At 42.3% G+C, this 27,751-nt stretch overlaps 1 protein-coding gene across 1 annotated transcript; it reads left to right on the forward strand.

Moving 5' to 3' along the window:
* The first annotated feature begins 264 nt into the window (after nucleotides 1–264).
* On the forward strand, nucleotides 265–27,529 carry eeig1a (estrogen-induced osteoclastogenesis regulator 1a). Its single transcript, XM_072387280.1, has 12 exons — nucleotides 265–367; nucleotides 458–742; nucleotides 16,767–16,887; nucleotides 17,851–17,880; nucleotides 19,678–19,794; nucleotides 21,150–21,196; nucleotides 21,577–21,731; nucleotides 22,216–22,326; nucleotides 22,528–22,723; nucleotides 22,830–22,951; nucleotides 24,197–24,266; nucleotides 24,810–27,529. The coding sequence occupies exons 2-12, from the start codon at nucleotides 600–602 to the stop codon at nucleotides 24,853–24,855; spliced, it is 1,158 nt and encodes a 385-aa protein (XP_072243381.1). The 5' UTR covers nucleotides 265–367; nucleotides 458–599; the 3' UTR covers nucleotides 24,856–27,529.
* The last annotated feature ends 222 nt before the right edge of the window (nucleotides 27,530–27,751 follow it).

A 27,751-nucleotide genomic window follows, 5' to 3' on the forward strand; every position in this document is an offset into this window, starting at 1 on the left:
CTGTCAAGAAGCCGTTCTTAAGGAAGGGAAACAGGGAGAAAAGGCTGAGCTATGCCAAATGACACAAGAAGTGGACAGAAAATCAGTGGCAACAGGTCTTATGGAGGGATGAATCCTCCCCAGAGCCCGGACCTCAACATTATTGAAGCACTCTACTGGAATGCATTTAAAAAAAAAATTCTGTCATAATTGTGCTCTATTGGCTTTATTTTGAAAGGTACTAACCGGAAGTCAGATGACAAAGTAATTCAGCTTAATGCTGCCAACAAAGTTCCTCCTCTCGGTACCGTAAAGAAAAGGGAGTGAATCCCTTTTTATGTCGTTGAACCGCTGCTGGTGAGACCCACACAACCCGAAATGTCGCCAGGTTAGTCTTCTTCTGCTTTCCAGCCTCCTGCGTTCACAGCGGCTCCTCATTTCTGCTCGTTTTTAACCGAAAAACTTTGTTTGTTTGCAGATTTCGGTGCTGAATCACGTCTGAACAAACGGAGTTCGCGTGAAAACACTCACTAAAACATTCAATTTAGCCTCGTCTGCTCTTTCGTTCCTCTGTTAGAATTAGTTTTTTTCTTTTTGGGGGGAGTGGACGTAATTAAATTATGGCTTTTTTCGCAAAGAAGAAGAAATTCAAGTTTCAGACCCATCTGACCCTGGAGGAGCTCAGCGCGGTGCCTTTTGTCAACGGAGTTCTGTTCTGTAAGCTCCGGCTGCTGGATGGAGATTTTGCTGCTACTTCTTCCAGGTAAAAACGCTCAAAGCACCCTGAAATACAACTACACACACACTGAATGAGTCTCCTGCTGACTTTCACTGTTAGTTGGAGGTTGCACGTCATTAACATGCACTTGCAGGAGGGTAAAGTGCATTTCTGAAGCTTTACAGTGGACTTCACCAACTTTACTTGGCTTTTTTTGCTGTTAGTGCACGTGGGTTCTAAAATTGTCCATTTTGTGATGAAATGCTTCATAATGTGTATCTTGCAGGGACATTTTAATGCTTTCGGTGACTAGTTTTGACTATTTCATAGCTCAAAAGTCCCCACAGATAAAGAAGTCTGCGGCTTGGTACAAAGTCTCCTTGTGTTTTGTTACTCTGAAGTTTTCTTTTGCTGCTCTAATTGCTTAATTTTCTCTGAGTCACATTTAAACAGGGTGTTGCTGTGTTTCTGTGCCACACTGGCACCTCTCCTCTCCTGCACTACCAGACTAAACACAACACGAGCTGTCAGTGGACCTCAGGATCAGATTAACTCGATGGTCAGGGTGACTCTCGGACTCTTTTTGGGCTTTTCATCTCCTCTCACGCCACACAACTTAATGTTTTCCTCTCAACAGTTTCTGACATCAACAGATGTAATCTCTTTCCCCCTCCGTGCCTTTGGTTTTTCAAGATAAGATTTAATTTCCTTAAAAGACACATCACATGTCAGTTCCCCGGGTTTTAACCACACACAGAGCGTTTTTTAAATGATACTTTTAGCACCCAGAAGTGCCGCTGAATAACCTTTGTGTTCCACGTTGGGAGCAAAAATCGACCGAGCGCTTCCTTCCTTGTTCACAAACCTTTTTTCTTCTCTTTTTCGAACCCCTGAACGCCTACAGAGACCATCCCGCTGCCTTCTCCCACCGACTCTGTCCCAGCAAACTAACCACAGTGTAAAACAACTCCAGGCGTTATACTGTCAGCCTGTTTTATTGACGGGGGAATCTCTGAACTGCTCCTAACTCGTGGATTTTTCCCGGTTTTATTCCTGATCTCAGCACTGTTAGATAAAAGAAGCCCCGCTTTGAGGGTTTGACACGTCTCGGCTTTTGTGATGACGTTTCCTCACCTTGTCGTGTTCAAACAGGCCCGTGGAGCTTGAAAGCTGACAGATGTGTACGTGGGGGACGTTTTGCATGTGCGCACGTAGCATCGTCCCAGTTCAGAGAGCGTGTGAGGATCTCAGGAGGGGGAAAACATAAACACAGTTACAGATTGGAACCATCTTGATTAGCTTTCTTGTGAGCAGATGTTTCCGTTTTTTTTACCTTTCATCACAGAGGAAAAAGCCGTTTGGGACTTCTGCGAGGCAGAGATAATCTCGCTGACCTCGGTGATCAGAGACCAAATGTTCCAGCTTGTGTGGAGTACGTGTTCAGGCCTGCAGCTACTGAACATTATTATTATTATTGCTACAAATTGACCTTTTTAATGTGCTTTTTGGTAACTGTGTGAGGCTAAGAACTCAGGACAAACAGGATCCCTCAGACAGAAAAACACAAATCTAATTCTGTGTCCAGCAGGCGTTAACATTGATGTTCATGACTCTGAACCACATGGTGCTGACATGTGTTTGGCCCCTTTTTTAACATGAAAATGTGTTTCAAACTGGACTTTGGTGAAGATTTTTGGATTGTTTACCATCGTGCTGCAAACGTCTTGCACAGAAAAGCCCTGATAGTTAGTTGTTGGGTTATTTTCCATCTAAAGTAAATGCAGTGACTTTGCATTATGGGTCTGACATCATCATCATCTGACAGCAATGACTGAGTAACAGGCTGTAGGTTGGTGCGTTGTGATACAAACACATTGTGGTGTTCTGCCCGCCGACGCTCTGCTCACAGCCCGCTGTTTTTGTCTGTTTTCTGAAAGATTGCCGCTCTTGTATAAATGTTTATTTGTCATAATAAGGGTCCAGTCTGCTGGGAAGCAACAAACCATAATGTCCCTCCCTCCCTGTCAGCGGTGATGTTTAAGGCCTCTCCTCTCTGATGGTTATATAACGGCTCAGATTCCCTCCCTCCCATCTCAGTTATCATCTGTAGGACTGAAAACAAGGCCCTTTCAGAGCAGAGCGCGACAGCACAGGGAGGCTCCCTCTGCTTCGTACTGAGATTAGGGTTATGTCACACATCTGACAAACGTGGCCTTTGTACGGGGCCTTGTCTTGCTGTAGGTTGGGAACAGTGGGGGAATTAACAGCGGGCTTATCCAGCGGATCGTGCTGCCTCACATGAAAACCCTCTCAAAGTCCTGTTTGGCTAAGAGTCTGACTGGAAACGCAGAAAGTCACATGCAGCAAATGTGACAATCTAGTTCTCTGATCAGCACACAAGGGCAAGTTCTGTCTGGCCCGTCTGAAATCCGCCATCAGTGTCATCCCCCTCTGATATCTCTGCTGCTGCAGGAAAAAAACCAGGAGAGCGTATTCCTCATCACTTTTGGCACTCTGCGCCGGTCAGGGCTTTGCAGAGTCTCAGTTTGTAGTTACTGTGCGTCATGAACTCGCACGGCTGCAGCGAGTCTAAAGGCAACTTCTAATCTGCGCTGTTGTGAGTGTTCTCAGGAATTGACTCGTCAGGATGTGAACTGCACAATACTGGAAAGTTCTGCAGCCAAACCAATATAAGATGTTATTGCCGCAGCCTTTTATGGCGCGATCTAAACATAGTAATGAGTGTTACTATGGTTACGGGATCATTTTCCCAGAAGTGTGGCATCCTTTCACATTTAGTTTTTTTTCTGAAAATGCTTGCTAAATGACATTTTACCAGGCAGTCAAAGTTGTTTTTTGTAAATCATGATCCTTGGAAGCATTCACGCCCCTTATTGTTATTTCATGTACCAATGATTACAGTCCAGGAAGTTTAACTACACAATCCATAATCACAGAGGCTTATTAGATTGCCAAAGACTGGTCATTGGTTACAAAATATCTTTCCAACACCAGTTGTCTTGCTACCAATCATAATTTTTTTTAAGCGTATTGTTTAATGGTGAAGAATGTCCCACTGTAAATAAATGAGTCCGTGACCTCGGCTGGAACCTGAATGTCTGCTGTGGTTTGTGCAGCTCTTCTGCCAGACGGCCTTTCTTTTTGCCCCCTCGGTTGATACACCTGCTGCTCTGCCAGATTGGTGCCACTGAAAGGCACAAAGGGGCTGCTTTTCTTTCCATGCGGTGCTATTGTTGCTGTAAACTGGCCTCACGGTGGTTTAAAGAGGGTTTCATAGGTCTGTCCTCCAAGCTAAGAAGAGGAGTGAAAGCAAAAATGCACGATTAAATCTTCATTATTTCTGTTTTTCACCTCAGACGACAGCTTTAAGTATCGTCTCCTGATAGTCAGTCTGAAAGGTAGACCAGGATAAAAAATGTCCTGTCTACTTTCTGATGAGTCATGTTTGAGACAAAAAGGTTCTTTGTTTTTACAATTTAACAAGAAACGTCCATCCATCCATTTTCTACCCGCTTAATGTGATTCAGGGTGGTGGGATGCTGGCGCCTGCCCCAGCCGTCCTGAGCGAGAGGCAGTGTACACCCAGGACGAGTCATCAGTCCATTGCAAATCTGAAGCAGTGCAGTCAACCCCCAGAGACCCAGAATAGGCCTTTAAAGAACTTTCCTGTGATGTTTCGTGTTGTATCTTTTCGTATGAGCACACATTATTTCAGGCTTTAGGTTCTGCCTCTGCATAGAGATGCATATAAATGTCTAAAAGGGCTGTTTTATAAGAACTCAAATAATGATAAGATTTCCTCAAGTGAAAATGTCCCAACTGTAACTATCGGGGAGTGGATCAGTGCTGGAGAGGCTCCACCACATCCAGCCGGTTGGGAATGTGTTTTCACTCTGCAGCTTTGGAAACCAGATGGTCTCCATCTTTATCTGGCAGAAAACCTTCAGTGCTGCCAGGCTTTATCGGCTGCATTTCCCTTTTAGTGTTTACAGTTATTATTTCAACACTGCATGAGGCCAGTTTTAAGCTATCTGAAAACAACCGTAGCTGTCAGACGGTGGGTGCGATGGAGTGTTCCTCCGACTCTGCCGTTATCGTGTCTGACAGGGCTGGAAATGGGCGCCAAGGCGAGGAGATGTAGGGGATTTCTGTATTTAAAGGTTAATAAAGAAGAGGAATGTTGGAGCAGTTAGAGGAGGGAGGGACAGAGTTCAGAGGTTGATATGTGTTTTCTGAAAGTGAAGAAAAGCTGTGGAAGAGGTGAAACCTGAGCAAAGCTTCCAGGTTGACATGGAGGGACAACGTGGAGAGATTTTGTTCTGCTTTGTTCCATTACTTCACATGATCAGCTGACTTGAAAGGCCAGTGTCTTCATGGCAGCTCCCACAGAGGATTCAGAAAACACTGTTGCCACCATTTGAATTCATTGAAGCAACAAGGAGGAGTGAAAAATTCAGATTAACTATAAAACAAATGACTGATAAGGTCCTTCTAAGGGACAACAGTGTGGAGCTGAATTATTTTAAAGTTCAATGTTAACATCTGTGCTGAACAAAAGATGTAAACAGACAAAAACTAAATCTGTCTTTACATGTTTAAAGCCCGTAATGCTGGTCAGGCTTTAAAGGTTCTGCATGTTAGTGCACGTAAACGCCTGCCTACAGCCGGAAGCAAACACACTCACTCAAAGTCGTTTCTTCTGGGGAATAAATCCCAATTATTGCCTAAAATCCTCCACGTAACGCTTGAAGGGCTCCAAATGGGGTTAATTTTTCTGTTGTGGCTGGGTTTGCTTTGGAGTTGTTCTCTGCTGTTTGACACCTTCGGCTGCACACTTCTCCTTCTAAAAGATCAGGGAAAAAAGGAAGTCTGAGTCTGAAATCTTTATGACAGAAGCAGCTGTTAAATGGACCTTGTGCTTGGGTCATTTTGCCAGCTCTTACTGTCGGTGAGGATGCTTTAAAGTCCCAAAATGATTTCTGTTAAACTGGTACGGACACACCGTTACTTTGCTGTTAACAGTACTAGTTGATGGAATATTATGGTTAAGAACATTACAAGTGATTATTGAGTGTTACTAATGTGTTTACTGGCTCTAGCTTTGTATACCTGTATGTTGCTGATTCAGAATCATCATGTGGTTGGGGTGTGTTCACTGGTCGCGTCCGTCTTTCCTGGCACCATTTCTCAGGTTCTGAGGACCCTTAAAGGCACCATGAACCTTTGGGGGGAGTTGGCAGAACTTCCTAACTAACTGCCGTCGACATAACCAGCATTTGACTTGTTTGATGTGTTGTAAATGGCTTTGTAGAAAGTTTAAAGCGAATCTTCACATTTACATCCTTTTACCTTCAGCCGCTGTAATAACCAGCTGAATATGGCTACATCTGGTTTGGTCTGTTTCTTTTTCCCTTCATCAGAATGAAAGACAGAAAATCTGTTTCACCTCTTCTGACATGTACGCCTCTTCTGTGCCGGATTAACTTTGCACCTTCTGTTTTATCACAGTTCAGGTGAGTTTAGGCACAAAGGCTGCAGCCCTGTGAGGGTTGCCATGGGTGAATCTTCAGGGACGGCGGTGGGGTTTCAAGAGAAAACACAGACGGGAAGCCATCCCTGGAGTGCTTTTGTGCTCATTTGTGTTCAGCTCAGAAAAGGTATCGGTCCTTTGGCCTGTGAGACGAGGGACGCGTAGAAGGGCAGGAAGAAGCCCAGGGAGCGAGAAATCGACTGGGACGAACCGCTGAAACAGCTGTTTCCTGTTTTCATCCAACTTTTCCAACCGTTAGCATTTTGGTGGGATGTGAGGGAAGGTGAGTGGAGTGTTTTGGAGATTGGTCCGTTGGTATCTGACCAGGTAATCAAAATGAACCCCCCCACACAGGGGATTTCCTGTGAAATTGATTGTTTGAGCTTCTCTCTGAAAGGCTGACCTTTTTTTGTCCTCTGATTTGATTTAAACAGATTTCATTAAGTGGTTGAGATGCTCACTTTAAAAATATTTACTTCTTCATGTCATCCACAAGGGCTGTATGATCAGGAAGTTATAGTTGGTGATTAGTTATCATGGGAATTATTTGCAATTACCTCCGTTCACTGGACTATTTTTGTTTAAAATGTAAAATGTAGAGATTAAATCGCACCAGAGGTCCTGAAAAGAAGTGGCAACCAAACCCTTCAACAGTGGTAAACAACATGGAAATAGAGATGATTATTATTCAAAATGATGGCTTGAATGATCCTCCTCGTGTGGTTATGTTGTAATTAAGTTCGGACAACTAAACTAAATGTCACAGCTCTTTATCTGCTGACCTGTGTCGCGCTGTGCCTAAGAGTGAATTTACTGTAAGTTGAAAGCATTATAAAGCACTGATTTGTACATTTATTACAAATCTAAAACATTTTAAGCAAAACATTCACTGGTTTCAGCTTCTCAAATATAAGAAAACAATTCTTTTTTTCAATTTATTCCACCAAAAAATACTTGGTAAATAAATAAATTAAATAAATTTAAATAAATTAAATTGGCTCTTTGAGCTTTTTAAAAAATATTTTTTATATTTAAACAGTCATTTATCCAAATGATGGTGGTAACAGTTGCAGCATGATGACGCAGCACAGTAGCTGTGCACCGATGCATCAACCAATTATCTAATGTGGCTAATACTCACTAATACTCTAATACATCACTGTATGTTTGCCAGTTTTGCACAGGCATGAACATGCGTTCATGACATTCAGAGGGATTGTGGTGCAGAATGTTGATGTGACGAGCATCTATGTTTGAAATGAATGCATTTTTATTTCCTACAGCCTCTAAAGTTCATTAAATCCAGGGTATACATCTACGTCAGTGCTCTGTCTACACGAGCCTAAAACGATTAAACTGATGGCCCCTGAGTGGAAAAACATGGCTGCTGCTGCTACTTACGGGATTGGGAGTGTTAAAATCGATATCATCTTCAATTAAAGGCTGTTAGTGTCAGCTGGGATCTTTGTGACCTTCTAAAACATCTGATTCCTGATGTTTGTAAGTACCTTAAAGCTGATGGTAAATAAAAGTCTGGATGTGTGGTCATGCTTAAAGGGGGGATTTATCAGTGGTGAAAAGGGCCCAAATCAACATTCTGCTTGTGTGTAAAAGTGCTTTGGAGGCACACTTTTTGCTCCTTAATGGTTGTTTTTAAGAAGCTTTTTTCCTGTCGACCCCTCGATTTCTAACATTTAGAAAACGTTGGACTTGTGAACCAGTGGAGCGAGATTACACAGGAGGGATTTAACCATCCAATAAACTTCCCATCAAATGGAAGAACGCACTATAAACGGGACATGCTAAATAGCTTCCCACTTCTATGGTTGCTGATAATGTTTTTTACTCAGAAATGTGTCCCCAGAACTTTAGTTTACTGCAGATGGATGTTTCCAAGCCTGGTTTCCAGTTCTTTGTGTAAATGACACGTGGCTCTTTTCTCTTTACTTTTGAAGAAAGATCCAGTCCATCTTTCTGCACTCTTCACCACGTTGGACATTGGTTTCAGTGTTTTTGAGCCTTTTTGCTGCTCACTGGCTTTTCTGGTCGCAGTGAGTAAACGGAGTATAGTCACATGTCTTGTATCACATGCACTTCCTATGGATGCCTATTGTGTCGTTGCTTTTTGTGGCAACTAATTTAAAACCTTTTCCAGGAACACTGGCACATTAAAGGGGATTTTCTTACTGTAATGTTTGGATGAAATGACACACCAATTAAACAGGAAGAAGAGAGGATGTTCTGTTCACGGTCTCTTTGATGGTACATTAGGTTGTGTAATGGTCACAGATGGACCTTGTGACTTTGTGGGTGCAGGAACATCCTCACGACTTCTCACCTGCTATGGCGTCACGCCCCTCTTCAGGATCCGTGTGCTTCCTCAGCACTCTGCTCCTCTGCTCCTCTGCTTAGCCGAGCCCTTGATACGACCTGACCCTGCAGGGCCACTGTTTGTGTTTCTCCTGCAGCCGTGGCCTTTAGGAACAGCCCGGATGAGAGATAAGATCCCATACTGCTGCACTGCTGACATGTTAAGTCATCACATGCTGGGGTCCAGTGAGGGCAACAAACGTCACGTACGGCTTGTTTACATTTCAGTCTTTCAGGCGGAGTTTTAGTTTATCTTTCTCCGCCTAATCATGCAGGAAATTTTTTTTGTTTGCTTTAAGTTTGAGCTCATTTTCCCCTCATAACTCAAGCAGGACTTTTAAAGAGTGGCTCCACAACTGGACCGAGCGGCCGACGCTGGTGCCACAGAAAGTTCTGACTACTTCCCTTGTTGTTGTGGAATGACAGTCATTTCACTTGCACAAGGAAACTAGTTGTTAATGGAGAAGAAACTATGCAAAGAAAAACCTGGAAACATGGAAAACTGCCCATTGCAGAGCGAGAAAGAAGTTTGCCTTCAGGAAAAACCTCACAGAGACCAATGTTATTCAGCTGTGCCCTGCCCACGTCGGGCACGTTGTAACAGGGAAAGAACGTCAAGTAGTTGGCAAATGAAGACGTTAAGAACTCTCAAAACCGAAAAACCATAACCTTAAAATGCCTTAAAGTCATGATGAGGGGACAAAGAATTTGATAAAGTAATGTCTTAAATTCCCAGAGGGGACCAACACCTTCCAATATTGCATCTATTTGATGAAGTTTCCCGGTAAACTTATCGGAGGTCCACATGTCGGGATAGAACTTCCTTTCTGGTCCAGCTGGGCACACTTGTGGCACGTCAGATGACTCATTTTCCTCCCGTGTCCCACTCTGAGTCCACAGAAATAAACTGAAGACTTACTTTACATCCTTTGTTTCTCCTCCCAAATGAAACCTCGATAACCTTTTCTTCCTCCTGCTTGCTCCTGAATTACGTTGTCTGAAGTTTTTTATATTATTGGGGGGGGGGGGGTTTGTTTTATTTATTTAGTTTTTGTTGTCTTAAATTCTCTCTTCCTGAGCCTCTTTCACATAACCTCCTGATTTATCCTGGATATTGCAGTGAAGGGAATGCTTATTTCTTGTTGGCTCGACCCACCTCTGACATTTGGCCTCTTTAATTAGGTGCAGTTAATGATTGCATGCAGACTTTTGCTGTGCTGTCAGTCCTTTTTATGATGAGTATTTTCGGTTTCCTTTGTAGGTGAAGGTTCCCATGTTCCTGTGCAGAAATCCAACCTCTTCCTGAGCTGCTGCTACTTTATCCTCAGGGTAATTTGTTCAGGGGAAACATCAGGATTCGCTCAGGTTTCAGCTGTCGGAAATTATGTTTGGTCGTTTTCTGTTAAAAATACATCCATTTGGTTCAACTGTACTACGTGATGAAAGGATCGCCTGCGGGACAAACACATGGAAGAGGACAGGCACAACGACGGCCTTTGTGTTCGGGTTCTTTTGCAGGTCTGTTTATCTGTTCAGCTGCAGCTCCAGTGTCTGTCTCCTGTCACTGCATCTTGCTTTACGTTGCTGGATTTGACTTTTTACTAGTCAAACAGATGATGTTTTACTCAGCATTGTTTTCTCTAAAGCAGTTGAGCATTCCTCTTTCTGCGCCTTTAGTGTTGATAACGACACAGTTTACACAAAGGCCTGACAAACCGGACAAGCCCGGATGTAAAAACAGGAATCTCTGATTAGAGGATCCACCCAAAGTGGCAAAAATGATCCAGGAGCCTGTTTTATTTAGAGTCCAGCCTTGTTTAACTTGACTAATTCTAAGCTGTGCTCTCTGCAGTGCTGATATGGGAGAAGATGGAGAACTAAAGAGCCCAGAATAGAGGAAGCTATAATTTTGGCGAATGTAGTTCTCTCAATGTTTTCCAGTTGTGCTACAATTACTACAGTATACAGAACCACGCAAAAGCAGGAAATACAGTGCATAAAACAGAGTTTGTACAGTTCTTAGCAGCTTGAAAGGGAATATTTATTCTCCAACAGAACCCTGTGAGACAAGCTTTCTGTCATTTCTTTAAGGAGTCTTCAGGAACAGTTCTCCAGGCTTCTTGAAGGACATCCCAAAGCTCTTCTTTGGATGTGGGCTGCCTTTTGTTCCGTTCTCTGTCAGATGATCCCACACTGCTTCAATAATGTTGAGGTCCGGGCTCTGGGGAGGATTCATCCCTCCATAAGACCTGTTGCCACTGATTTTCAGTCCACTTCTTGTGTCATCTGGCATATCTCAGCCTTTTCTCCCTGTTTCCCTTCCTTAATTCAATTCGGTTTTATTTATATGGCGGCAAATCATGCTAATATCATCTCAAGGTACTTCAAAGATAAAGCCAAATATAATCCAATTCAAATTCATTAAACTCTAAATTTAAGACTGGCTTCTGGGCAGCCACCCTTCATACAGCCTTCCTAAGACATGACTTTCAGATACTTTTTCATCTGCTGTAGATACTTTTTAGGCCTTCAGACACTTTTAGGACACACTGCACACCCAGCTGAGATAGCCCAGGTTTTCATCTTGTAGCTCTTTATGAATCACCTTGTTGGTGTAAAAATACTGTTTTATCTCTATCTAAACTGTTATTTTTATCATTTTATTTTTATAGATGCAACTAAAGAAATGGGAACAAATGTCTCTGTGACGGGCTGCTGGTAACAAAGTGCCTGTAGACACAATTTTGAAATTGGTGCTTTGCTAAGTGTTTTTTTTTTTTTTTATGTGCAACACAGGTTCATCCCTTGAGTTAGATGACTTTGTTTAAGGCTTGAATGAGTCATAGGACAGTGTTCATTTCTCAGAAAATGATCAGGTGCAAGGACTGGACTGGAAACTCTGAGACATTCAGCGAGGCTGGAGAACTGTGTTAAACATGCAACCTTTGCTGTGTGACGTAGCAACTTTTTTCTTTTGATGCCACCTGCTGCATTCTGCTTTCAGGGTTCACATACAGGGGATTTGTAAAGCTGGAGATTTATTTTAACTTATGTGAAACAGCATGACTTCCTGAAGCTTACTGATTGCAAAATAGCTGACATCTGAGGCACAAGTGAGAGGCCAAAGTCAGGGTGGGAATAATAAACGTCAGTAGGAGCAGAACCAAGTTAAAACTACAGAATTCCTGGTTAATGTTTCACCCCGGCCTCCTCTGGCATTAAAAGCATAAAAGCCCTGAGCAGAGGACATTCAAAGGTGGCGGCTGAGATTAGAAACAAATGGCAGAGGGCTTATATAAACGTCTGAAGCTGAAAAATAGAGGCTTGGTGTGAGCGTCGTCTCATCCTCTGAGCTGCTGGCAGCTCGTTGTTGGATTTCAGTGCGAGGTTTCCATGGAGCCTGAACAAAGCCATCTGGACTGAGGAATGTGGTTTGGGAACACTCCACCTTACACGCTGGAGCACCAAAAGCGTGGGGGTCCTGATAAGAGCCGAGTGTGTGTTCGAATCTCAGTCTGGGATAGATGGATTAACAAACATCGTCTTAAACATTTTCAGTTGATAAAGATGACTTTTAGGTTAAATTCAAAGATTTGGGAGATTTATTTGTGGATTTTTACTCTGAATTCTCATCATTGTACCATCATTTCTTTTCTTTTTTTCTTTTTTTTTTAACAGTCATATCCACTTTAGATTAATTTCAGTTGAACAGATTGAGAACAAACAGCAATAACAAAGAATGATGGCACAGTTCAGATTATGTGCTCCAAAAGTCTCATGGAACAAGTTTCACTGGCTGACTTTGATATGACATCATATGGGGAAAACCTCATTTGATGAGCTGCTGCCAACAAACTGTGTCAATGACAGCGATCATCTGGGCCTTTAGCAGTTGGGTCTTTGAGAGATTGGGACATCATTTTAGCTCCATAAGCAACTAATGGAGAGAAACTGGAGACAAAAGTAACCCTGCACCCAGTCAGGTTTCAGTGTCATTCCTCTGCAGCTGGCTGCCAGGCTGTGAAGAACAATAACTGGGACTCAGTTTACCCTAAATGTGCACAAAGTACAAGTTTAAAAAAAAAAATCACAAATGCCAGTATGGTTTACAAGTAAAACCCCATTTTTCATCAACCAAAGTGCTCTCACCAAAGCAAAGTGTCAGCAGCTCAGTTTTGCCTCAGATGTTTTTAACATGTGTCAACTTTGAAAAGGAGCTTTTATTTTGTTTAAAGAACAGAGAAGATGGAAGAAATAAACTGGCACATGGTGAACAACATGACTGGGGGAGGGGAATGTGAGGAGCAGCTGCTGTTGGTGTGCACTTTATCGTGTGTGTCGTTGGGTCATTGGTGTCTTTTGTTTATAAGCGCTAACTCAGACTGCCTCATGTATTCAGAGAAGAATCAAATTGTTGAAATGATCACAGAATAAACAGATTGTATCGGCTCAGAGTTTTTCCTTTCTCTAAACCTTTGAGAAGGACTACTTGAGGCAAGACAACCACAGCACTGTTTGCTTGGGCAAATTGAAAACTCACTACTCCTTCATAGAGTTTGAAGCTGACTTCATGTCTGGTTGAATTTTGCGTGTATAGTTCTGTTTACCGCCAAACTGAAAACCTCTCTCTTGGACCAGGATGTCTTTTGCATGCACAGAAAGACCCTGCTGTTCTTCACACTTCAGAACAAACTTGTAAAGTCAGTCTATTCATGTTCCACTTTGAAGAATACTTATTATGTCCCCATCTGGAAGTAAATCAAAAGAAGTCTTTTTCATATATTTAGAGGCTGACAGCTCCTATTCCTCCATACACAATAGCACATTAATGAATGTTTTTGAATCTTTTCCAGCTGACAAACTTTTAAGCTCGGTTAAAATAAAATGTTACCATCTAAAAATGTCCCTTTTCACAGTAGAAAAAGAAAAGGTAAACACTGGGTCCATCTAATCGAGTACTGGCATCAAAAGCAGAGAGATCTGAGCTGTTGTCCAGATCGTCTCCAGGTGTATTTCAGGATGTTGGCGCTTTGGTTTGTTACTCTGCTGGTGGTTTTGGAACTACTCTTTAAAAAGAAGACCACCGATTTTGTGTTTATGTTTGAAGATTCAATAAGAAACAGAGACATGGTGTACATAGGCCTCTGCACTACAAAAAACAAAGGTCCCATTACAATGATTTATTAAACGGGAAGTTTGCTCCTCCAATGGGTCCTGACGGTCCTGACAGATATTCACAGGATCTGTCATTTTTCCACGATGGACAGGGCTAATTTGGTGATCCTGGTAAGCATCAGTCGCACATACTTGACCAGATCGGTGTTCATCTGAAGCAGTTAATGCACCGTTAAGTTCTGATCATGCTCACAGATAATTGTGACATCAACACAGCTTCATAACAATTTGTACCAGCACCTGAGGCGTGCCAGAGAGTGTTCATCCTAAACAGTGGATGATGCTTCTGAGAAAAACATGTTTGTTTGCATATATTCTCGTTTCCCTTAAATTTGCAGGACATTTAGTTTTAGTTCTGGATGCTGACAATTACTTTAAACAACGCAGATGGGTGACTTCTGCTCACACTGAAGAATTTGTATATTCATGGATGTTCAGACTTTTGTCTGAGTTGATGCATCTCAACAAATATTTACTGAATTATCGTAAGATTCAAGAACCGGTTCCCCCCAGTGTTGATTCGTTTGCCAATTTTGCGAACGATTCCCTTGCGATTCCAGTGGGCGCGAATGACGTCACCACGCACGTTGCGTAGCTTGCAGCCAGCAGTCAACATGGCGCCCAAGCGGCACATACGCTCGAAAGTTTGGTTACACTTCACGACGGCAACAGGGCAAAGTGGATATTTCATCAAAGCAGAAACATTCGCACAGCATGCAATAACTATTGATGAATATCGCGTTTTCGATCCGCTCCGGACTGACGTTAGCGAATCTCAACCCAGCAGCAGCAACGTTAGCATGGCCTCGGCTAATGCTGTCCTCGGCTAATACTGCTGGTAACTAACAAACACTGGCTATCATGTTAGCGCCATTTGCCTCATTGTAAAACCTGCTATTAGTAACGGTTAACGTTAAATTAATGCCTTCTCATGCATTACATTTAGATTTACCTCCAGTTCACGTCTACCTCGAGCTTCTCCTTTCACCGAAAGAGATGAGACTTCCTTATTTTAAAGGAGAATTTTAATTTCTGTTAGAAAAATTTTGTGGAATTGCCACAGAATGATTTATGTAGTATTTTGTTCATTTCTACAGAAGAATAATTCTATTTTTATTAAAATTTTATGTTTATTTTCAAAACATTTATTTTTTTGGGGAACCCCTGGCACCCCATCAAGGAGCCCTAAGTTGTGGGCCTCTTAAAACCTCATTGTTGGGTTTGTAAGGTCATGACTCATGTTACTTCTAAACTAAACAAAGTTGATGCTAATTGACCTGTTTGTTGTCCTTTTTTTTGCCAAATGAGAATCGATAAGGGAACTGATAAAGAACCGAATCTTTAAGCAGAATCGAAAATGGAATTGAAATCGTAAAAATCTCACCAATTCTCATCCCTACTGACTTTATATTTGATGTTTTCAGTGTGGTGCCTTAACAGCTATAACACAGATTTCCATTAAAATGCAGATATCTTGTCTAGAGAAACAATAACTGAAGTTTTTATTAAAGGTCTTGATCTACCCCCAATTTTTTTTTGTATATTGCTAGAGAATTGAGGTGCAGAACTTTATAAGACAAAAACAGAATTTGTACAATTCTAACGAGATTAAAAGTCAATATTTGGTCTGAGCTCCTTTATTCTCCAGCACAGCCTGAACCCTCTGAGACGAGCTTTCTGTCATTTCTTTAAGGAGTCTTCAGGAATAGTTCTCCAGGCTTCTTGAAGGACATCCCAAAGCTCTTCTTTGGATGTCGGCTGCCTTTTGTTCTGTTCTCTGTCAAGATGATCCCACACTGCTTGAGTAATGTTGAAAACTTTGAGTGACCTTCAGCAAGCCTGAGAAACTATTACTCAAGGCCACTTTTAAAGATTACAAAAAGGTCTGGCTGCTTGGAAGCAGAATATGAAAATATAAGCGGTGTATCCAGACAATTACTCAGTACTTTGGATCTGCCAAACCCTTTGGGTTTTTTTTGGAAATACTTTATACATACTAATGCACTCCCATTAGCTACAGCTGGACTTTGTGTTTAGCATTAGTTTAACACAAAGTGCTCTTTTTTTTTTTATTTTGTGAGCGTTGTTCAGAACTGATTCCGCTCTGTGATGACCTTAAGTGATAAAGATGAGATGTACAAATGACTAAGAATCCATATAACATTCTCTAAATGGAAATCGTTTTGGTGTCTGATTCTACAGATGCCTCATCAGGCAGCAGAAAATCCAATTTTCACACAAATGTTATTTTGGCAACACATCACATCACTGAGGAGCATGCAGTTGCATACCACAAAGATGAGCTGTTACAGTGAATGTTGATCATATCGTGTGTTAATGAGCAAACAGATCGGTGACATGGACCCCTCTTCCAACTGTTCTCCTCTTCTCATATGTTAACCAGGATGTATGGCTCTGTAAAAGTTACCCACTGGCGTTTCTCACAAGTCAATGTGTGCTGCTCTATTATTAGCTTCCTTTGCGGATCAAGTAGTCCTCTTGTTGAGAAAAGATTGCTACCCTCAAACAAAATTCTGCTCACGTCCAAAATCATCCAGAAGATCTTTTTATTTTCATTTTTTATTTTTAAAGAAGCAGCAGCTATGGCAGCCAGCTCTGTAATCCAGTTGGAAAAACTTACTCATGACACGTTTTCTCATTGAGGCTCTGGATTTAATCCTCGGTGGACACACTGGTCATGAGGCTGTTAGACAGAGTTGACTGAAAAAATATCATGTTGTGAAGCCAGAAAAGAAAGTAATTCAAAGTAAAGGTATCGACTGTGGGTTGTTGCTGCTTCAGTACTATTGTTGCCATGATTGCCTCAGAATTTTAATAACTTGACTCATGTTTTATTACTGGCCAAAGTCTGTAAGTCAAGAGTTAAAGACTTGGCAGATATGGAGAGAGATTGAGAAATGTACCGTTCATGTGATTCAGAGATTTCCGTGCCCTTGTTTTTTATTGGTACAGAGAGGAGGTCCAGGAGAACTGTGTCCGCTGGAGGAAGAGGTTTACCTTTGTGTCGAAAATGAGCGCCAACCCCCACACTGGAGTCCTGGATCCATCCATCTGCAGGGTGTCAGTCAGAAAGGTACGACTCCCAAAGTGTCCTCTCGCATGCTGCCACTGTGTGCCGGTAAGAAGGACGGCTTTTACCCAAAGAATGATGGTGGTATTACTCATCCATGGTCTGTATTTACACACCGAGCTGTTGTGAAAAGAGAGATTGGTTGTAGAAGAGGATTTTAGCTTATGGGCAGCTGGAATACAAACAGTGGATGAGGCCAAGTTTACTGGAGTCACAGCAAGTCAAACATTGTCAGTATACTTTTCAAGGATGTCATTACTTGTATGTGATATTCTTCCCACACCAACACTATATTTGGCTCAGCCGGAGTCGTCTGTCTCCTACTCTGCAGCAGCAGGACAGAGGCCCTTGACAATCACACCAAACTACCTTTTCAAGACATTTTTTTGCTCTTTTATTGAAAACTGTAATATCTGAGTAATAATTCTACTATAAGAAAAGCTCCCTTCACTTTGGTGAAAGATCAAAAAGAGAGCAGAACGCACACTTCCTCCTCGGCTAAATAAAAGTAATAATTATTAAAAGATTAAACGACTGGATGCAGATCTGGATTTGGTTTGTTGTTCAAAGTTAAAACCCCTGTGAGCTGTGCCGTCCTCTCTTTGTCCTCAATATTTTTCAAGATTTCCATTTTTTGAGTGCCTAAAGGGAGCGAGCTGTCACAAATTAGGCTAAGTTTAAATCAGATGTACTGAGTTAACCGTTCTTTTTGCACTCTGAGAGAAAAAGCTAACTTTTCACATCCTGCTCATTGAGATTTTCCTCTTTCTATGATTGTAAGCTCTACAAAACTATTTAATAAGTTAGTTAACATAAAAAGCACCTGGTGTAAAAACCCACGTGAGCGCTGCCTCAGCAGTGCATGAGTGTGGTCCCGCCCTGTAATTTCACCTGTGTGATCAGAGGCTTCTGTAATAAAGACTTATATCACTGGTTTCCTCACCTTCTTCCTGTGTTTCTCTTCAGGAACTCAAAGGAGGGAAAGCGTATACGAAGGTAAGGGCTTGTGTCTCCTGTTGCTCTCCCAGTTATAAACATATAGAACCGTTACAGATGAGCTTGTCAGTTTCTGTAAACCTTAAAGCCACTTCATGTAAATATTAGCATTTCTCCAAGTGCTTTGACGAGCCGGAGTCCAGCTGACTGCAGACATGAATCAAAAACCTGCGCTCACTTTTGCCTGAAATCTGCGAAAACATCCTGCCAACACCTCTCAAACCGTAACTGTAACGGCTCCTAACGGATGAGTCACATCTCATGAGTGGAGCTACAAGGTCAAACCCCTCGTGAACATAAACTCACGTTGATCCCTGGACGCTGTTGCCTGACAGGAACTGTTTCCTCTGTTTTTGCTCTTTCTCCATTTAGATTTCCTTGAGTTAAATATACCCTGCTTCCCTCCTTAGAAGTTGGTTTCCTTAAATGCACACCTATGAAAATAGGAGCTTCCCTGAAGAAAGGGAAACCTTTGGCATAGAGAGCCGTGGGGTTGATTTAGAATAACACAAACAGAGTTGAGACAAAGGGCCGTCACCACCTGGAAAGAAGCTTTAAGCTTTAATGGTAAAGATGTGTAGGTTCTCGTCAGAGTAATCTGGGACAGCGTTGGAATTCAGAGATTCCTGACCTGCACTTCAGGGGTCAGAGATCTCTAAATGTGCTGCAAGTGTCACATTCTTTAACCATTATGCCTGTGACAGAACAGAATTTCACTGAATCATGCCTCCAGTTAGATTCATGGTGAAGATGGAGCAGATTCGCCCTTATTAATGTCTCATAACTCCAAAACCAAGGTGATGCATGATTATTGGTGTAAAGATGCATATCATATCACATCATATCCATTTAATTGGGCAGCAGTCTTTGTAAGAATAAGCCTTCAACATCTGTTTCCATACTGATTTCTCAGCGAGTTTAACGGCCATTTTAGGTGTCCACAGCTTTCAGCACGATGAGGGTAGTTTGAAGGGATTTTCTTTTAATTTAATGTGAGAAGTCTGTATTTAATAGTTAAAACCTTCGCTCATAAAAGCGGGTGCAGACAACTGAAATCACACGGTGATGAGCTAAACTCTCCCTGCTCACGTACAACTGCTCCACAAACTCACTCATCAGGTTGATTTTTAGTCTTTGGGGGCTTGGACAGTGTCTGGCGTCCTCTCTCCTTTGATGTGTCCCTGTTCGATGAGGTCACTTAAAGTCTCTTTGGTGTATTCTCATAAAGTTAGATAAAAAAGGAATTGTGATGACTTCTAAAAAGCATGTAAGCATGTTGGTCTAAGGAACGCGTCCAAAATGTAATTTCTCAGTCAGATAATGTGTTGAACGACTCCCTCGTGTATTGATTAAAGATTATAAGTGATTTTATCCACACTTGGCCCATAACTTACGTAATGTGGCATCCTCCCAGCTGATGTAAAGGGCTCTAACTCTAATTATCGCTCTGATAAGTGTTCCAGACTTCAAGTGAAATCAGCAGCCACTCTGCTGTATGTGGACCTGTACATGCAGTCTGGCTGAGGTACCTGCAGCTGTTTCTGGAAACGTTTCGTCTCAGCAGCTTTAAAAACACAGGTTCCACTCTGGTCTGACGGGTGTTAGCACTGACGGGTGGTTTTGCACCCTGTCATACACTAAAACTTCAAAAGCTTGTGACGTTAATGATGCCAAATTGCTCGTGTGCTAAATGATGGGTGTCCCTCCTTTCTGAATATGTGCCTAAAATAAAGAGCAGTGAAACCTTTCATTAGCGGCTCTAGAATTAACTCTGTTTAAACTGCTCTCCACCCACAGCTGGGCTTCACAGACCTCAACATGGCGGAGTTTGCAGGTTCTGGCTCCACGGTGCGTTGCTGTCTGCTGGAGGGATACGACACCAAGAACACTCGACAGGACAATTCCATCCTGAAGGCAAGGAGAAGTGCAACTTTAGAAATGTAGTCTGAAGAAAGTTTTTCATTGTGGAAAATCCATGAAGACTGCTGTTTTAGTTTCTCAGTCAGAACAGAACTTCTAGCTTCACAGCACCCAGACGAGGCTTAAGTTAGACGGGTTGTACCACTTTAAAAAAGCAAAAGGAGCTCTTAGGTCGTCTGTAAACCCGTCTATTCAGCAGCTCCGATGAGCATGATGGCGTTACAGGCCGGTCTGGTTACTTGAGTTCGGTTTAACTTTGCTGTCCTGTTGTAGATTGCAGGCATGGCAGATAACATGTTAGTCTGAGGAGCATTCCAGCTCACGATTGCTTTCTTTGACAATCCACAGATTTGTTAAATGTTGAAAAACAGCGAACATGTCGGAATCCAAAATATGTTTGGCTCTTTTCCTCGAATAGTCAAAAACGCTTCGTTGACAATCTTACACAAAAAAGCTCCAACCTGCACAAGGTCTGCACAAACCTGCTAATGATGCATTGATCTTAATCAGGTGTGTTGAAGCAGGGAAACATCTCAAACCTGCAGGACAGCGGCCCTCGAGGACATCCCTGTGTTAAAGACACAGTGCAGAATTCCAGAGCCTAACTAATGTCTCATGTTGTCCCTCCAACAGTCAAAAGCCCCAAGAAACGCAAGTTTGATTAATAAACCACTGAGCAACTAATCATCTTAACATAAGTTAATTATGACACAATTTCCTCACAACATGACAATGAAAAGGCCCTACTTTATCTAGAGCTAAAATGAATAGTTAATCGATCAAAGAGTAAAGTTATGCAAAATTGTCACAGTTAGAATATGGCTCCATGTTTGTGGGGACAGTCGTAAACTATGGATGAGTATTTTGTTTCCTTAAAAAGGTAGTTTGAACAGGCTGTTTGAAAACATTATCTAGCTCTGGATCCAAAGCCCTCTGTGGGCGAAGAATGTTCTGTTTATACGGGGAGGGGTTCAGGAGCTCCACAGCGCCACCCAGAGATCATGAACACAAAGACACTCGCATTTAGTTTAGAAGATTTCACACCGAGCAGATGTGTTTAACTCGTACATCAGTGGGCTAAATGAGACTTTACTTTGGGTTTGTTCCAGCAAACAACAGTTTTTTGAGCTTTCTTTATTTCAAAACTACAAAAACCTATGCAGTCATTTTATTGTACCACATTGTTTTTTTTTCTGTTTTATTGGGCAGAAAACACATGACATCATCTGTGCCGTGGCCTCTGTTTGACTTTGAGATGTAAAAGAGTCGGATGTTTTCCACATGAAACAAAAGGCAACTTTGTCATTTCTTGGACGATAGTAACTGTTTTTCCGCCTTGTATCTTAAAGGTGATCATTGGAATGACTCTTCTGTCCGGAGATCCATGTTTCAAAACGTGAGTAAAACCAAATCTGCACTTATGTCAGAGTAATTTGGACTTTGCACACACTTTAAACACAGAATCTGTAAACATTTTGACTGAATAAAGACCTGAATCTTCTTCTGTCTGGCAGCAGTTTTCTTTACAACACTTTAGAGTCCACAGATATTTTTTGAGGGATAAAGTATAAATTGTATATTTATACCTTGTAATCACATTTCTAATCGCATGTAATCTTTGTGCTCCTCTGTCCTTTGTGCCCACAGTGACTCATTTTTTCCTTCGGTCAATAAAGAGAATCTTATCTGAACTTGCCAAACTAAGCAGAGCTGCTCTTCTGCTTGTTTAATCTGTTCCAGACTGATGAAATGTGTTTTGCTCTTTTCCCCCTTCAGGCCTCCAAGTACAGCAAAATTCATCTCCATCCCAGGACGAGAACACACCCTGCAGCTGGACTGTAAGGGGGAGGGAACAGCTGAGGGAACAGCGCCGGCTGGTGGGGTGTCTCTGGGGCGTGCGTCAAAGCCTCGGCCTTCCATCGTCAGCTCGGGTACAAGTCTTGGACAGATCTGATTTCAGTTTAAAGATTTATATTCTGGAAGGACACTGAGAACAGATTAGGTTATGTTTTGTTTTTTCACTGCTTCTTTCACTTGGACCTCTGCCCTCATTATTGAGGAAATTAGAAAGTTGAAAGTGGCTCTCTGAACCAGTCTGCTTTGATGCTGGCAAAGCCGCCAAAGTTTGTCAGATTGGCTCAGACTGAATGATTTGCACAGGATGGACAGATTTGGTGTGAGTCTTCCAGCTTTATTCATCAGCAGCATTAAAGGTGTTTACAAAGCAGTTAATTTTGACACGTTGGTTTGCACGACAGCATGCAGGACATGGTTGTGAATGGCAGCTCCTGTGAGTCAGAGTCGTCCTGCATATCTGGAAGTAAACAAAGACCGGCTGATGTCTGAGTGTTTAGCCTCACAGTACACACAGATGAGGAGTATGAGTTAACGGTTTGCTTCTTCTGGTACCTTCAGGTCTCCTGGAGGAATCTGAGGTGACTCAGAACCAGTCCGGCTCTGCAGAAGTCTTCCAGTCTGGTCACTCTCGTAACTCCAGCTACGCCAGCCAGCACAGCAAAATCTCAGGTACAAGATTCCCAAGTTGTTGTTGAAAACATGACATGAGATAGTTCTGCACTTTGGATTCAGATTTGACCTTTTACACTTGAGTAAAGTTACTCTTTCACGTTCCTCCTCTTGTTCTCCACTGCTATTATTGATTTAAAATGGAACGCAGTCTTTGCGACGTCTCGTCTGACGTCTTCTTGTGTCCCCGCCCTCCTGCAGGCTACAGCACTGAGCACTCCTGCTCCTCCAGCCTGTCAGACCTCACGCATCGCAGGAACACTTCCACAGGAAGCAGCGCTTCCGGCGGCCTGGGTTTCACCGCTGACACATTCCCAGAGGGCGACAAGGACGCTGGGCGTCCAGAAAGACCCCCTCGACCCCCACGGCCTGTTTTGCCCCCGAACAGGCCTTCTAGGTACAGACGTGGTATTGCATCATCACTGTTCTTGTCTTGGGATTGCTAACTTAGACTGATGGGATGAGGACGTAACGCTTACCATTTCTGGTTGGCTGTATTTTAGGAGGAAGCAGGACTCAGTGGAGAGTCACCCCTCCTGGGTAAATGACACCCGCATGGATGCTGACGACATCGTGGAGAAAATCGTCCAAAGTCAAAACTTTGCAGATATCAACAACACTGAAGGTACAGCAGGACTGTCGTCACTGTGGAAACTGACCTGCCGTTGACAGAGTAAATCTATGCGTGATCTGACAAGTCCGTTCCAACAACAGGTGGCAAAGTAAAGTCGAAGTGGTGATTGCATCACAGCTTTAATCTTTGCTCATGTGAACACTGAGGGCTTCAGTTGCAAGAGTCATCATGTTGAAATGTCAAACTCTCTGAACCCACAAACTCTTCTGTAACACTTATTAAAGGTACAGCAACCTAATATTCGGCAGATTTTAGCAAAGCCATCTCTTTTTACAGGAATATGTTTGTACTCGTGACCTTGCCAGATAACTTTAATTCTCATTGAATCCAGCTTTAAGGTCACAATCGGTCAGGAGTTCTGCGTGGTGAAGCCATCAAGGAGAGGACAGGAGACATGCAAACCCATCATACATATCCTGAGATGAATCTGTTAGACATGTTAAACTCCTCGCCTCGTTAGAGCTGACCAATCACAGCACAGTGGCTGTTTATTGGTTATAACAGCTCTTTTTTAGCGTATGTTCAGATGCACTGAGAGGACGAGAAAAAGAAAAGGTGAATGGAAACTGGAAATCAGAAGAACTTCCACTAAGTCACACTCACTTCAGGCAGGTTTTTACCTGCTTTGAGGAAGACTTGATGCACATTTGAGAGAATGGAAGCAACCATGTGAACTGTCAGACCTGACAAAAGTACAAAATGACGTGACTCAACCGGCTCTGGTCTGAGCTGGTAAATAATAAAGTCACATGACCGACCAGCCGTTTCAGGTTAGGATGATTACTGAAGAAAAACCACTACCAAGGTAGCCTGTACCACCACCCTCTGGTGTCACTGCGCTGCCTGGTTTATTCACGTGTCAGAAATCACGTTCTCTTTTTGGTTCTTTTCAAAAGATAAGTTATGACTTTATCTAATGATGCATTCTCAGATAAAGCCATCGTCTATTCGGTTTTTGCTCAGGAACTTACAGTTTATAGCGTGGACACACCTTTGATTTAAAGCTGTCGGAGCTTCTTGCAGGCGAAGCTGTTTAGTCTCATTTGTTTACTCTGAATGTCTCCATGCGATGGCGTGTTGTTAATATCTTAAAGCAGGACCATGTCTGGAGCTGCTGCATCATCTGTGGACGGAGCATTCCTCCACCTTTGTGCTCTGTCAGTTTATCTTGCCTGTGCTACCGCCTGCTGGTTCCCCGCAGCTGCTGCTGACTGTCTTCATGTGTTTGGCTTTCAGACAGTAACCTTCGTCTGTTCGTCAGCAGAGATGGAACCACTGCGCTCAGCGGCATCAGGCTGGGAAACAGGTTAGAAGACCGGCTAACTGTCACTTTCTGTGTCTGTGTCACTTCCTTCTCTTTGTTTCTATCTGTGTCTGTGTGTCACTCTCACTTCCTCTTATCTCCACGCCACTTTCACTTTACAGTTTTACAGAATGAGTTCTGCTCGTGTAAGCAGACATAATTTCAGACGTTCTACTCTCTCGCTTCCCTCTTTTTAGAGAATGTTGACTGTACTCAGCTTGGACTGACAGCAGTTAAAGTCATTTAGTGGAAGGAATAAGGAATTGATCCCAGAACAAAGCCACATACTGCTTGTGCGCCACATCACATTAATGAAGAGCAGCAGAGGAAAGATGTGGTTAGTTTATATTCGGACGTCAAATTCTGCCCTTGAGTTTGCTCCATGAGTCTACTCTCTGAATACTGAGGCGTCTCATTTGTTTAGATATCTTAAAGCTTTAGATTTAATCTGTCCTACGCTGGTGTTCAACCTGAACATCTCCCTCATTAACAACCTGTAAGTACACTCAGTGCATAAACTGTCCCTGTTTGTGTGCATCCTTTCAGGGTTTCTGCTGGCGGCTACGAGCCTGTGGTGATAGAGAGCCATTAAACTGGGCAGCGGGTGGATCGTCTCGTCTTCTGTCCCACTGGTTTTACTCGAGCATCAGCTGGTCTGACGCCATGAGAGGAAAACCTTGTCAGTTTGCACTTTATGTGAAGTTTGTTGCAGTACTTGTCTGCACTCTGTCTGTTTCTGTGATGTTGACTCTGAGTGAAAGCGCCAGTGCACAAAATATTCCTCCTCAGTTGTGACTGTGCTGCAGTAACAAGGAGGTTTGGATTTCACGAGGTCGATCTTTTGTGTCCCCAGTGTTTTGTTCTAACTGCGGCTTAATGCCAACACTGTGTCGATTGAAGCAGATTGCGATCATGCAAAGTAAAAGAGAGTTTAAATTGGTTCATTAAGTGCTGCCTTGATTTTTTTTTAAATGATTTTTTTTCCCCGTATGCTTTTATGCAGCAGTTCCATAATAAATGAACTGTGTGCACACACTGTGTTGACCACTCATCACAGTGCTGCTTTGTGCACCGAATTAAAAAACACACACATCGGTCCAAACAGAGACATCAGTGAAAGTTTAAACTGAGTCACTGTGTCACCAAACCAAATTAGTTTAGCTTTTTCCTGCTGTCAGTAGCTCCTAAATTTAATTTCTATCCGTCTTATTCCAGATTCAGTCTGTGAAACACATTTTAGGCTGAATGTAAAGTTTGTAGCTCCAGTGTTAGCACAGCTTTTAAGATTTCTAGAGCAACTTTGTGTCTTCTATCACAATTTTCACGTGTTATTTTCTGTAGTCTTTGTTGCCTTTCTTGGCAACATTAACACGCACACTAATTTATGATTTCCATTTTCTGTTTTAAAATGTTTCCATCACCCCTGCAGAACCTGTTCCTCCCCCTCCCCCAAATGGCCTCATACTTTGCAGCAACTTGAGTTTATTGGAGGCGTAAATCAGCCAAAGTGTCATACTTCAAAGTAGAGATTTTCTTAGCAGAAGTAATCCGACACGTCCTTGTTGCTTCAAAATGTTAAGAATAATCCTGCTGGCTTGGATTTGTTAACATTTATGACCTGATGGACATCCAAACAAGTAAAACTTACCTTCCTGTGCAGTTTACATGTGTGTAGCACAACAAAAGCAGCTGCATTTAAGGTGTGTTAACTCCCACTGAAGACCTCACGTTAATGTGATTAAGAGTTCAGAAAAACACTGAGCAGAGTCGTCGTTCCCCGTTGAACGGGGCACCTCAACAGAACCACTTTGTGCCTGTAAAGTTTCTCTGGAATGACCCTAACACACCCTGAAAACTGTGATGGTGAGAAGAGAAACGTTCTGTGTTTGTTTCGTTCCTTTTTGTCTCTGCTTCCATGTGAAACTGATACTCATTTCATGCTTACATTTTGAGCTGTTCCTGCTCTGTTGCTCCATCTTCATGATGGAATAATCAGAAGAAATCAGCTCTGCTCGCTCCTCAGCCAGCTAAACATGCGGTTAGCTGAGAAACCATACTGTTATGTACTAACTGTTCTGGTTTTACTGGGGGCAGCTGCAGGATTTGGTTTCTGCAGCACTTGTGGCCGTAGAAGTTCCTGTTGCCCCCTAGTGGACAAACGGCATGCATGCTCCCAGGGTTGTTGGTGTTTACACTGATGTTTACTTGGAGTCAGACTGTTTTTTTTTTCTTTGAGGCCATCCTCAGATGAACAAATACCACTGTAACAGGAAAAATGAGGAGTCTGGAGCACTGACGGCTCCAAATGAGGGAAAATTTTGCAACCAGCTGCCTGGACTTTTGCTAGTTTGGTCGTTTTACAAGCAGGTTTTCTGTTGCTCTGCAAATGTCTTCACCTGAAGAAGAGAAGAATGATTCACTTTATTCTGTCAGAAGCTTAAAAACAGATGCAGAGATTAAATTATCAGTACGTTGACGGGAACTTTTCAGATAACCAGACTTTTTGGTTCCACCAGATTTTCTGCTTCTCCTTCTCATGGAATCGTTTGATTTTAGTGGAACTTAACAGGTCATTTGCAGATGCCTCCTTGTCTCTGGATAACTTCTGTTAGTTTGATTTTGGTGTTTTTTTTTTTTACAGAGAAGTGGCACTCGGTTTAAAACCAAACACATACTTAACCCATCATTTAATTTTCTGTTACTTCAGTAGCAAAAAAACCCAAACATTTCCCTTGTCTTAAACAGAAAAATCAGATTTTAAGCCTCTTTATTGGTCATTTTGATTTTATGGGTTGTCAGTCTGGTGAGGCTGCAGTTTTCTCCTCCGTTGCTTCATATCCTCACACCATGCTGGCTGCTTCCAGCTCGTGATATAAGTTCTATCACTTGTCTTTACGCAATCCTGTTGCAGCTAATTTAATTAATAATCACATGGTTAGTTATTCTCACTTCTGGGGATGAACCACTAAACGTTTAGTCTGAATTTGGGTTTACATCACAACACCATTTTGTATTCTTTTGAAGCATTTATTTAAATATTTTCTTTTCTTCTGGAGGTGGTTATAAGCTATGCACACAGTTAACCTCCCTGAGCTTTCCCCCCTTCCTTTTTAGTGATTCTAACAAAGGATTATATTGTAACAAAGCTAGTATCACCTAAATTTATAGAAGATTCGAGTTGGACCTGTTTCCATCTCTATATAGTTAACTAATTTTTTGCTTGGTATATTTGTGCAGAAATGACTTATAAACAATAAAAAGTTCATGACTTTGTGCTGGTGTTGTTTTCTTTTACTTAGGTCTCACAGGTTGCAGTTTGTTGTAATATTTAATAGAAATCTGTGTTTGGCATGTAGTGATGCATTAATCTCATGATACGATACACGGCATTCAGCCAGCGATTCGATACGATTTGATACACATAATTTTCTGAAAGATTTTAAAGGGACAGTGTGATTTGACATGAACCGTCGCTGATTGGACGGTGG

Source organism: Leuresthes tenuis, unplaced genomic scaffold (genome assembly GCF_036924035.1).
Source record: "Leuresthes tenuis unplaced genomic scaffold, fLeuTen1.0.hap1 SCAF_6, whole genome shotgun sequence".
Taxonomy (NCBI): Eukaryota; Metazoa; Chordata; class Actinopteri; order Atheriniformes; family Atherinopsidae; genus Leuresthes; species Leuresthes tenuis.